We start from the raw sequence: 12,078 nt of genomic DNA, 5'->3' as shown, positions 1-12,078 counted from the left end.
GGTGCTGGAAGAAATCTTGTAGCCTGGCGTTGTTTGTGTTGGCTGTCGTTCAGTTATGCCAGTACAGGGTGTCATTTTCAGGCAGCCACCATCTTTACACTACCGAATGGTCCATAGTGCATTGGTAGTGTTAGGATTATACCTGCTCTGTGATTGGCCAGCATTGTTCACATGATCAGCACTAGCCAACACCAAACAATGCATAACGTAATTAGAAAGTGGCTTTGGCCATCTTGGCCACTGGAAAACGCAGTCAGGATTCAATAGAGCCAAACAATGGCTGACAAAATCAACTACAGGTAGTGTTCTCCCTCCATCCTCCGGTGCCAGGACAGAATTTTGTCCCGAAACCACAAGGTAGATTTAATGATTATTTAACATTCTCAAAATCAAAACTTCTAGACGCTTGGAGAATATTCAGCGGTAAGATGATTGCATCAAAAGTAAAAGCCTTCAGATTACAGGGATTAATTTATTTGTAGGTCATGTAAGAGCACAATATGAATAGTCAAGCATAGTGATGCTGTTACGTAGTTGGATCATGCAGAAGCAGATCAGAAATACAAAAGAACATTTCCATCTGAATGGCTGATAAGAGACAAAGTGAAAGTTTTGTGGTCTGCTTACGCTCATGGCTTGATCCTAGCAGTGTCAAACACACAGATTAACTTTAAGGGTGTATTTATTTTTTCCCATGGATGACGGTTGTTTAATGATGTTGCCACTTCGAGGAGTTATCACATAGAATTTGTTTCTGGTTTGTGGCCCCTGCACTAACAGTTATGGTATGGTTTCGACACTGTAGTAGCTTGTGGCTGCCATCCTCCTTAATTGTTTCAGTTCTACATTTGTTACCTTCCCTTTATGGCCATTAGTGGGCAGGTCCACACAGTCCTGTGACTACACAGCTCCTCCCACAGTAATATACATTTTAATTGCACATTATGTGACCTTACTAAAGTAAAAAAAAAAAAAGTTTTTACACATTTTATCATATGGTTATCAATTCCAAGCTTCTCCAGTATCCTTTCAGGCAGGTCATCGATTGACGATTATGTATTGATTAGAATCAAAAACGATTCAGGTGCCCATATGTCTGCAATATCTGTTGGCCCCTATACATGCACATTCAGTTGTGTTCTCATTGCGGAGAGGGGAGTATGCCACTGCCACGCACCTCTGGCAACAGCTTATCTCCCCTCAGAACAAAATGATCTCTCTTTCCCCTAATATCAGCTGTTGGGGAGAGCCAAGAGTCCCCTATACATAAGAGAGTCAACTGGTCCCATCCAAATCGGTAGATTCGGACAATTGTTCTGTTATATTTATGGGGGAGCCTTGAGATCAGAAATTATACAGTGTGATAAGTATACTATTACAGGCAGCAGCACAGCTCTGTATGTTAAGTATAGTATCCATATAATAGCTTTCATCAGATGCAGCAATGTTTAACATGTCTTTTAATGCATTATGATAGCTTACTGGGACAGCTTGTTTACCCTTGCAATTACTTTACAACGGCTTTTGTTGTGTAGGGGCCCATTCACATAGGCACATTTTTTGTCCACGTGTTGTCCATATTTTTTACTGATTGAATACAGAGAGCACCTGGAATCATAAAAGTAAATTGGTATATTCAGACATGTATTTTTTATGTGGACCGATGTGTGTAAAAAAAACAAAACACGTAGTATGTCCTATTTTGGTCCGTTTTTATGGACCAAAATCGCCCTGAAAGTCTATGAGAGCATAAAAAAATGCAGCAAACATGGATGTTACATGTATGTGCGCAATATTTTTACACATTGCCAGGAAACAATGAAAACAAAAAAAGTTACATAAATTAGGCTTTCTTGCATTTTTTGTGTGTGAAAAAAAAACCGTACAGACGCAACAAAAATTCTTGCAACATACACATGCAGAGAAATCAGTCCGGTTTTCATAGACCAAACTTGCATATGCCCTTGTGAACGAGCGCTTAAGATAAGATAACAGTAGCGTTTTAATGGCTTAAAGAGGTTTTATCATTAATATAAATACTTTTCCAGCAGCTGGGTCCACTCTAAAATAGAAAAATAGATAATACTCACCTCTCCTCAGAGCCCTGAAGTGGAGCTGAGTGGCTCACACTGCCCCGAAGCTGGCGTCTGGGTAGATGGACAGGCAGAAACACGTGACTGCTGCGGCCAATCAGAGGCTGCAGCATCACTGTCAGAACTCTTGGCATCATGGCTTATATCCTGAGCGCCATGATGCCAGACTTTAAGAACATGAGGCTGCAGCCTCTGATTGGCCACACTAGTCATGTGGTTCTGCCTGGCTGCCTACCCAGAAGCCAGCTTCAGGAAATTGAGCAGCTCAGCTGCACTTCGGAGGTCTGAGGAGAGGTGAGTATTCTCTATTTTTTTATTTTATTACAGGCCCTTTAAGGCTGCTTTCACACGGCTGAGAAAATCGTGTGAGATTTGTTCGTTGCGAGATGCACTCTTCTGAATGGAGTCATATACGTGACCGATGTTTTCCCACATCGCGGTGCTGGAAAAAGTCATGGCATGTCCTATCTTTTCATGTTCCTTAGAATGCAACACCCATTATGGGACAATAAAACACATTGCACGGCCTTTGATGTGCACATAAGCGTGATGCAAGGTTTGCCATTGAAAACAATGGGAAACACTTGCCGATCCTCCTACGCTCGCAATATAGAAAATATTAAAAGCCAAGTTACAACCATGCAGGATCTGAGCAGTTCTTCAAAGATCCTGCACAAATCACAGCTGTTAGTATGCTGCTAGGCCTGGGTGGTATTATATAAGTTATTCCTCCAACAAGTTCTGTGTTTCCAGTTGCGTAAAATAGTTTGAGAAATAATTCCCATTTCATTTCTCCTTTAGGACTGTGAGAAGAAAGGTTTTATGAATAAACTATATGCCATCCAGGAGGTCTGCGTCAGTGTCCAAAATGTTCTTGATGAAGTAGCTTCCATTGGTGAAAGGATAAAGAAGTAAGTATCTACAGTACATGCTGTCTCGGACAGGCCTGCAGACAGAGAACGGGCCCAACAAGTTAATATTAGATTTGGTTTAGGGTTAAACCGGGGAGTGGAGTGTAAGAGATTGTTTGAGCTTCAATTTTTAACGACTTTTGTGAGGATATAGACTTTTATGAAAGAAGTCTCTTGATGACTTCTACATAGCAGTTTCGGAAGCGTGGTACCACAATCATTAAAAAAAATAGTCTGCCAGAGTATACTGAAGAATAGATACAAGCAAGAGAAGCTTGCAATCAATACGCATAGTAAGGAAACTATAAATCCATACAACTAGTTCTCAAATGAACCAAAGAACTTGTGCTGAGCACCAAGTAGCTGACTTGTGCCTGATCCTTTAAGTTACACGTCACTATAGAGACCAGAAAGCTACCTGTGATTGGTCACAGCGCTCAGCCAATCACAGGCAGCGCTCAGCCATTTATTGAATTCATAAATGGCAGAAGTGGCAGTAGTCTACAATGTACTCCTTATGTACTGCTTATGTTTTCAATGGGACTTGCGCTGCTGCCGCCGGCCCCATTGAACACAATGATCTATATCGCAGCGTTTTCTCTGCACTGTGAGGCACTCGATCTTGCATCGCTAGAAAAAAATATCACTAGTAGGTTGGTACCTTTAGGGTACTTTTATACGGGATAAGTGTCAGGTTTTTAAGCACCCAACAGCTATCCCAACGATTAGTGTCAAAAGTCTAAACTTTATTAAATTGTAAATGCAAATAAAATATATACTGTAAAGGCCCATTTACACGCAACAATTATCGCCCAAAATTCATTCAAACGACAGCAAATGAGCAATAATTGTTGTGTGTAAACGCAGCCATCGTGCACTTTTCGGCTGAACGATGATTTTAAGGTAACACACGCTGTGTTCTCAGCGGGCAGCCCGTGCGAGAACAATGCAGCTGTGTGCAGGGCCCCTTTTACATGCAAATGACATTAGTGTCCATTAACATTTTATGCAAAATGATTGCTAAAACTTTCAGTCTTTTCATTGTTTGAAAGATTGCCCTTGTGTGTAAATGGGCCTTTACAGAATCACAGTAATGGCATTGTGAAGCATAACAAAAAAAAAGGTAGAACAATAAAGAAAAATTGTCTGGACCGCTTTCTTATAATGATATTACACAGGAGTGATAGTCATTAACTGAATGGAGGCGGAGCGCAGCAGAGATCTCTTCCATCCACCCACCTCCATTCAGAAAAGACAGACAGTTGTTCATAGATGAACGAACAACTGCCTATTTACACAGGCCGACAATTGCTTGATTTTTGGGTGAGCTGAAAACCGAGTGACTTTGACAAGTGAGCGATTCTTACTCACTTGCTCTGTTGGATCCCATGTTTACACAGGACAACAGTTGCCCGTAATCACTTTTTTGAGCCAATACTCAGGCAACTGTTGGGGCACATAAAAGTACCCTTACAACTATTTTTATCTTAAAGGTCTTATCCAACTTTTTTAAAAACTAAGAAAAAAAATCCGCTGCCGTTTGTTTAAAAGAAAAAAAAGACAAGTATTCCCCTTTTGTTTCTCCCTGTAATCCAGCACTGAAACTTTGATGGTCCTCCATGTCTCTGCAAGCAGGCAGCATGTGACAGTCACATGTACTACTGACATCACTGTACCGGCCTGGGAGCCTTGATGTCAGGAGAATGGCACATAATCGTTAGTGCCCTGATTGGCTGCAGCTGTCACAAGCAGTATAAAACATCACTGCTTTCGCATGTATATAGACATCAGCAAGAGACAAGCCGAGCTTCAGCACGGAACCACCGAGAAACAAGAGACGAGTACATTTTCTTTTTCATACAAATGGTAGTAGCTGTTTTTTTTAAGTCCGATAACCCGTGTAACTTCGCTGGCCCTTAGCAGATTTCATGAGTAATACATGTTTTATGCTAACATAATGTAGATTACAGTTCACATTCCCCATTGGTTATTTTATATGGCTACAGTACAACATATATTAATAGAACTTTGGATGAAACGCTTTGATTTACACACGTATACATTTGCCGCTGTATGAAGACATGATAGAATGTTATTATTCATGATGAAAAGCTCGACGGTCAATACTCCCAGTTAAGTGCATTATTTCTAGGAAGTGAGTTATTGGGTATTGAGCGGTGATTAATAGGTGCCATTGTCTGTAATGTTGTTGAGATACAATTTATTTGGCACCATTTATCTCTGCATTTCTTCTCCTGCACATCCAGGAGGAGGGAATGAAGAGTAATCTGCTTGCATGTCTCGTTTAGACATCCGCACTTTATTTGTTATGTCTTTTATTAGATATATGAGAGGATTAGCCGTGTGACTCATGCAATTTTTTTTCCATGTAGCACATTCAACTGGACGGTCCCATTCTTAACCTGGCTGGCAATTATCGCCCTTTGTCTGCTTACGGCAGTGCTATATTTTATCCCGCTCAGATACATCGTCCTTTTGTGGGGTAGGTAACAGATTGGTTGAGCTATTGATGCTGCTAAATGATAAGTGCTTTTTGAGAGGATGAATTATGAGAATCAACAGCTGGAACATCGATGACTGAAGAAAGATGGCAGCAAAAAAAACACAACTGCGCTCTAACAATTTGGGATATATCCCCTTCATACTAAATTATGTTATGCAGACTGCATTTTAACTTTAGGCCCCCCTTATTATGTATGCATCCCTTTAGTTGGTGTATCTATCTTCAGCGTCTTGTGAAATACTCACCCCTTTGGTGTTTTTTGATTTTGCTGCATTGGGACCAGAAATTAAAACAGATTTTATTTAGATTTTTGTGATGGACCTGACAAAATAGTCCAAATTGTAACAGTGTAATGAAAAAAAAACTGTGTTTGAATGAATAAAAAATACATAAGTTTAAAAAACTGAAAAGTTGTCATACGTATGTGTTCACCCCTTTGTTATGATGCCCCCTAAATAAGGTCTGATTCAACAAATTAACTTGAGACGTCACATAATTAGTTGAATATGGTCCCCGTGCGTGCCATTAAAGCATCACATGATGTCAGAATGACTACATCTGTTCTGGTAGGCTCCTGAATCTGTGACACCACTAAGCAATCAGAGACTCAACAAAGACACCAACGATAGCTCTAAAGGGGTGCCAAAGATCTTAGTGTTGGGGGCTGGGGATCTGCATAGATAAAACATGGCTTAGAACTGTATAATTTAAAAGGAGTTGTCACATGACAGCTTTACAGACATCCCAGCTGTGGCTCAGTCCCGAAGTGAATAGCAGTGGGGCTGGCCATGCATGCGCATCACTGCCCCATTCACTTCAATGGGACTTCCGGAGAAAGCTACGTCAACTATTTTGGGCGGCCCCATTGAAGAGAATGGAGCAGTGTTGTGGATGTGCCTTCAGAGGCTGCAGTAGACTTCGAGACTGAGCTGTGGCTGGGGTGCCTGCGTGACAGGTAAAAGCTACCATGAGACAATCCCTCTAAGTCTAGCCTTAGTCTGGGTCCTTTCAATATTGCCTTAGAATACCATTCTATTGCACTATAATCTGAACTGTATGATTAATGTAATTAAACTTTCCTTCTCTGCAATTATAGGAATTAATAAATTTACAAAGAAAATCCGCTGTCCTTATATGATTGACAATAATGAGCTTCTCGACTTCCTCACCAGAGTTCCATCTGATGTGCAGCTGGTGAGTACACCACTATGCTCAGAGAGAATATTGCACCACAAGGGGTTACTTTGGCTCCTAGCACCATATAGGTTCCCATCCTATATAATAACCTATTGTTTGGCTTTTACAGCACTCTATATGAGTCTCACTGTATGCAGTGATTGCTAAACAAAATACTACTGCGGCCTGTGTCACACAAATGTATTTGTGTAGCGTTTTGCGCCTGCAATACACAATGCATAGAACCCATTGATTTCAATGTTGCGTGCACATTTCATTTGTACACAAAAATACACAGCATGTTCTACTTTCCTGCGCATTTGCACACAAAGTGGCACATATTGGACTAATTAACTTAATTTCCCATGTCAATGAATGGGAGAGTGTTTCTGTGTTTTCTTTGTTTTTGTTCACACAATTGCGGCGCACAAATACGCAACGATTATTACAGAAATACGTGGCACAAATGCACTTACAGCCGTGTGACACTCGCGTAAGTTGCTGAAATGCATAAATACATGTGTACTATCCTACCAAAAGTAATTGAACACCTGAGCAAGAACCAAAAGTAGCATTTATTTGCATGTATTAATACTTAGTGGTATCTTCTTTGGCCCTAATTACATTGGATCCTTTCTACGAATGTCTGATACATTTCAGCTGGTATCCCCCTCCATTCATCCTGCAAATGTCTGAGTCCTCTCAAAGAAGATGGATGCTGTTTGTCTTCGCAGCGGCATAACCCATATACCCAATAGCATGCAGTCCCCTTCACGAACCTGCAAGGTTCTGCATCTTATGTAGCATGGGTTAGGTCATGTGTAGAGATGAGCGAGCATACTCGCTAAGGACAATTACTTGATCGAGCATTGCCCTTAGTGAGTACCTGCCCGCTCGGAAGAAAAGATTCGGCTGCCGGCGGGGTGGGGGGTAACAGAGGGGAGATCTCTCTCTCCCTCTCTCCCCCCCCCCCGCTGACTCCTGCAACTCACCTCTCACCTGCGCCGGCAGCCGAATATTTTCTTCCGAGCGGGCAGGTACTCGCTAAGGGCAATGCTCGACCGAGTAATTGTCTTTAGCGAGTATGCTCGCTCATCTCTAGTCATGTGACATGCTAGTAAGATATGATCCATTCTATTGACAGTGTCGGATAGTCTATAACAAATATAAACCTATCAGAAATCTCATTGTCATCAACGACACAAAGCATTTTACTCAACTTCTTGTGGGACGCAATTTCCTTAATGTATGCAGACGTTATTATACTACTTACGTATGCTGTGTATTAGGACGTCCCTTACATTTCATGCTTGTCATTACTTTGTACAAATTGTATTGAGTGGTAGACCTTTATATATAAAGCTGTTTATATTTGTACGCTGCTAATCTTTGTTATTTTTGAGTTGCTGCTTCTCCATAGGGAAGATTATGGCAAACAGCCCAGAGCCCTCTCAAAGCCACAGCTTAAAATGATGGGTCTCGCTCCTTAACCTACTAATTTATAGTTGACAAACTGAGTGATACAGAGTGTCTATATCCAACAAGTTGCGATAAACACTTGCCATCCACACTGTATGGCATCCATTAAATGTCACAGCACAAGTATTCAGCGTGCAGTCAATTAAAACGGTTCATATATCATGTTAATGCAATACGATCAGTATGTGATATATGACAGTCTAATGAATTGTGATTATCTGCACTCAACTAATGTGATCATTGCTGTAACACCATGCTAAGTTCTATTCTTACTAGTCATGTCACCTACAGTGGGAAGACTTGTACTATATAAGCAGGTTGTATATACTGTATGAACCTAATTTACAAAAAACTAAATAAGCCCTCGTGCACAGAAGGGCTCATTCACACGGGTGTATTGTCACCGCGTATTTCCTGTGCTTAACACAGTGAATGGAGGCAATGCGTATCGATACGCAGGAGAACTAAATCGCAGTATGCTCTATTTCTCTGCGTAGCATACGCAGGCCTTGAATGGGCAGCATTTTGATACGCATCCCCGTTCTGAATAGGGCGGGTAATTTGAAAAAATAAATCCCGCTGTGCATGTCCGTGACCTCAGATTCCCAGGCATGCACCATGCCAATCGCAGCCTGTATGCAATCTCTGCTGGCAGAGTGTATTGGCTGTTATGCTTACTATGCTGCAAGAGACTATTATGCTTGTGTAAATGAGCCCTGACGGTTATGCAGATCTTTACAACATATTACCAATTTCTTATGTAGTCTTTATATTGTAGCATGTTTTATCAGATGCCATATTACTCATTTATTCTCCAAATATGTGCAAAATATGGCACTGTACAAAACACCATATAGTGTTGTTCAAAGAGGTCCAGGCTGGGACTCTGTGCAGGCAAGTTCAATCATGGACCATCCATCTCCTCAAGCCAACATAAATCAGCGTTGGGTTTGCGTTATCTTGTTAGTAGTATTGCCGACCATTCCCAGAGTATTGCCACTTTGTCAGCAGTACATTATTGTGTAGAATGTCAAAGTTCACCTCAGTGTTCATGGTTCTTGCCACTACAATCATCGGACGAAGACCATGCCCTGTAACACATCCCCACACCATAATGTAACTTCTGCCATACTTAACAGGTGGCAGAGCACACCCAGGCAAAAGGCATTCCCCAGGCATCCTCCAAACCCAAGTATGCCCATATAATCTGAAGATGGAGTAGCATGATTCGTCACTCCATGGAACGTCCTTCCATTGCTCAACGGACACCGCTCCTTGCAATGTTGTCGACAGGCCAATGTATTTTCTTTGAGAGAGTTCTCCAGATGTTTGCAGGATGAATGGAGGGAAATACCAGCTGAAGTGTATCAGACTTTAGTAGAAATTATACAATGGGGAGTATCCGATGTCATTAGGGCCAAATGAGTCACCACTAGAGATGAGCGAACGTACTCGGATAAGCACTACTCGTCCGAGTAATGTGCTTTATCCGAGTACCGCTGTACTCGTCTTGAAAGATTCGGGGCGCTCCGCTGCTGACAGGTGAGTCGCAGCGGGGAGCGGGGCAGAGCGGGCGGGAGAGAAGGAGAGAAAGATCTCCCCTCCGTTCCTCCCGGCTCTCCCCTGCAGCTCCCCGCTCCGCAGCGTGTCCCGAATCTTTCAGGACGAGCAGAGAGGTACTCGGATAAGGCACATTACTCGGACGAGTAGGGCTTATCCGAGTACGTTCGCTCATCTCTAGTCACCACTAAGTATTTTGTTACTGTATATAAATAAATACTACTTTTGATTCTTGTTCAGCAATCTGGTTACTTTTGGTACAATAGTGTACTTATTCCCTATCCCGTAGGCAGAGGATTAGTACTCTTCATGGGACAATCCCTTTAAGTGCAAACAAATATGCAAGTTCAGGATGCTTCTCAGATGTGATTTATTTATCCAAGGTGTGTCATGGTTGTAGGTCTTGGTAAGGGGCCCAATACCTTAAGCAGCTAGGAACCCCCTGGCAGTAGGTAACACATTCCTTAAATACTCCAGGTGAGAATCCATTTGTTGGCTCCATTATCTGCTTGACAATAAGCCTAGCCGTGGGTTTAGCCGAATTGCCTGAGCAGTCCGTCTACATGATGACCAAGTGTTTCTTTGATTACTTTGCTACAAAATTGATTCGGTTTTGTAATCTTTTTTACATTTGTTCCCAGATTTCTGGCTTAGTGCGCCGTTACGCCAATGGCCTATGCATACTAGCATCTGTACCTGCTCTAATAGGAATAATATAATTATTCTAGGTTATATATTTAGTACATTGTATTGGGAAAGAACTGTGTCTACATCCACCTTTTGTTTCCTGGCACGGTTATCTCATGTCCGCTACAACGTCTTCCTTCGTATCTTTCCATCTAGTGTTCCTCAATCACAGCTGTGTTCTCAGGCTGATAAAACTGCCATATTCTTTCTATTATAAGATGCATCCACTGACCAGTTTTGTCTCTGAATGTGTATGTTTAAACAGGTGCAATATCGGGAACTAAAACCAGACCCCAGTCATAGCCCCAGCAAAAGGAAGAAAAATAATCTTGGTTAGCCAATGCTACGCATGGAGAAGAAAGGCATCTGCTCGACGCTGAAAAAGGGAAGCCCTCCGGCCTCACACGCATTCTCATTGTTTATGTTACCTTATACTGTATTTTTTATCATGGTTGAGACAATTTGTATATATTGTATAAAGGCAGATACCATTGTACAATACTAATTTGATATAAACTTGGGAGTTCATGTCTTGCTGTGTGAATGCTCTGCCCGGGTCAGTAGTGTGATGCTCGAAATGAAGCAGCATTCAGGTTAGTGTAGATATTGTCTTCTATTAGTACATGGCTGAGATAGGCATTTAAAGGCTGCACACTATATGCATATACTTTAGCCAAAAAAGTTATATTTATTATACAGAGCTACTCTTTGGATTTTTAAAGAATAATTTGCACTTTTGGATTCAGTGCCTAGCGGTTCCCTGGTTTTGGTGTATTAGCTCAGACTACTAGAATATTTAAAACTGTGGTGTGATACTTTCTGTGCTTCGTTCTTCAGACTCCTCAGCTGCATACTTGGGCTATCACATATATATATATATATATATCTCAACCTCTTCAAGCCATTAAAGCAACCCTGCAGTCATAAGGACAAAATTAGCCTAGGGACCGGAGAGAGGATTTATATTACCATTGGCCCTCCTCTATAGTCGTAGTGCCGCAAATCGGCCAGTTCGTGGAACTCTGTTATAGTGTTCTAAAATGGCCAAAAGTGCTTCTGCCGCTACTCGCTACACACTGAGCATCCGTAGCTAGTGAGGAGTGTCTTAAAGGGGTTTTCACAGGGAAAATACTACTGATGACCTATCCCCAGGATGGGTCGTCAATAGTTGATCGGCTGGGGTCCCCAACCAATCAGCTGATTGTGTAATTGCGGATTTGTCAGCAGGCACACAGAGGTCAGAGCGGAATCAGCGGAAGTCTCTGCTCTGACATCTGTGTGTTGGCCGATGCTTGTAACGGCAGGCACAGCTCGCATTGATTTCAATGAGAACTGTGCCTGCAGTTACAAGCTTCAGCCACTACACAGAGGCTGGTGCGGAGGCTTCTGCTCCAACCACTGTTTAATTGTGGCGCTGTCAGCGGGTGCACAATCAGCTGATTGGTTGAGATCCCGGGCAATGGACCCCAGCTGATCAACTATTTATGACTTATCCTGAGGATAGATCACCAATAGCATTTTTCCTGGAAAACCCATTTATTTTGCTGTACTTCTTGCACTCAACAGGCCACAATATTTGCACATGGGACACTACCAAACCCTGATTTAAATGGCCATTTAGCCTAATAAATTCCAGTTGTCTAATTTT

At 41.9% G+C, this 12,078-nt stretch overlaps 1 protein-coding gene across 1 annotated transcript in view; it reads left to right on the top strand.

Annotated features, from left to right (window-relative positions):
• The window catches only part of MCTP1 (multiple C2 and transmembrane domain containing 1), a 748,272-nt gene extending 737,475 nt beyond the window's left edge, over window positions 1–10,797 (top strand). Inside the window, exons 20-23 of the mRNA XM_066603001.1 lie at window positions 2,895–3,004; window positions 5,398–5,507; window positions 6,625–6,722; window positions 10,696–10,797. Coding sequence (XP_066459098.1) covers window positions 2,895–3,004; window positions 5,398–5,507; window positions 6,625–6,722; window positions 10,696–10,767 — 390 coding nt within the window. The 3' untranslated portion in view covers window positions 10,768–10,797. The remainder of the gene's footprint in view (window positions 1–2,894; window positions 3,005–5,397; window positions 5,508–6,624; window positions 6,723–10,695) is intronic.
• The last annotated feature ends 1,281 nt before the right edge of the window (window positions 10,798–12,078 follow it).

This window comes from Eleutherodactylus coqui, chromosome 5 (assembly GCF_035609145.1).
Source record: "Eleutherodactylus coqui strain aEleCoq1 chromosome 5, aEleCoq1.hap1, whole genome shotgun sequence".
Lineage (NCBI taxonomy): Eukaryota > Metazoa > Chordata > Amphibia > Anura > Eleutherodactylidae > Eleutherodactylus > Eleutherodactylus coqui.
This window is presented reverse-complemented; position numbering and strand designations above follow the sequence as displayed.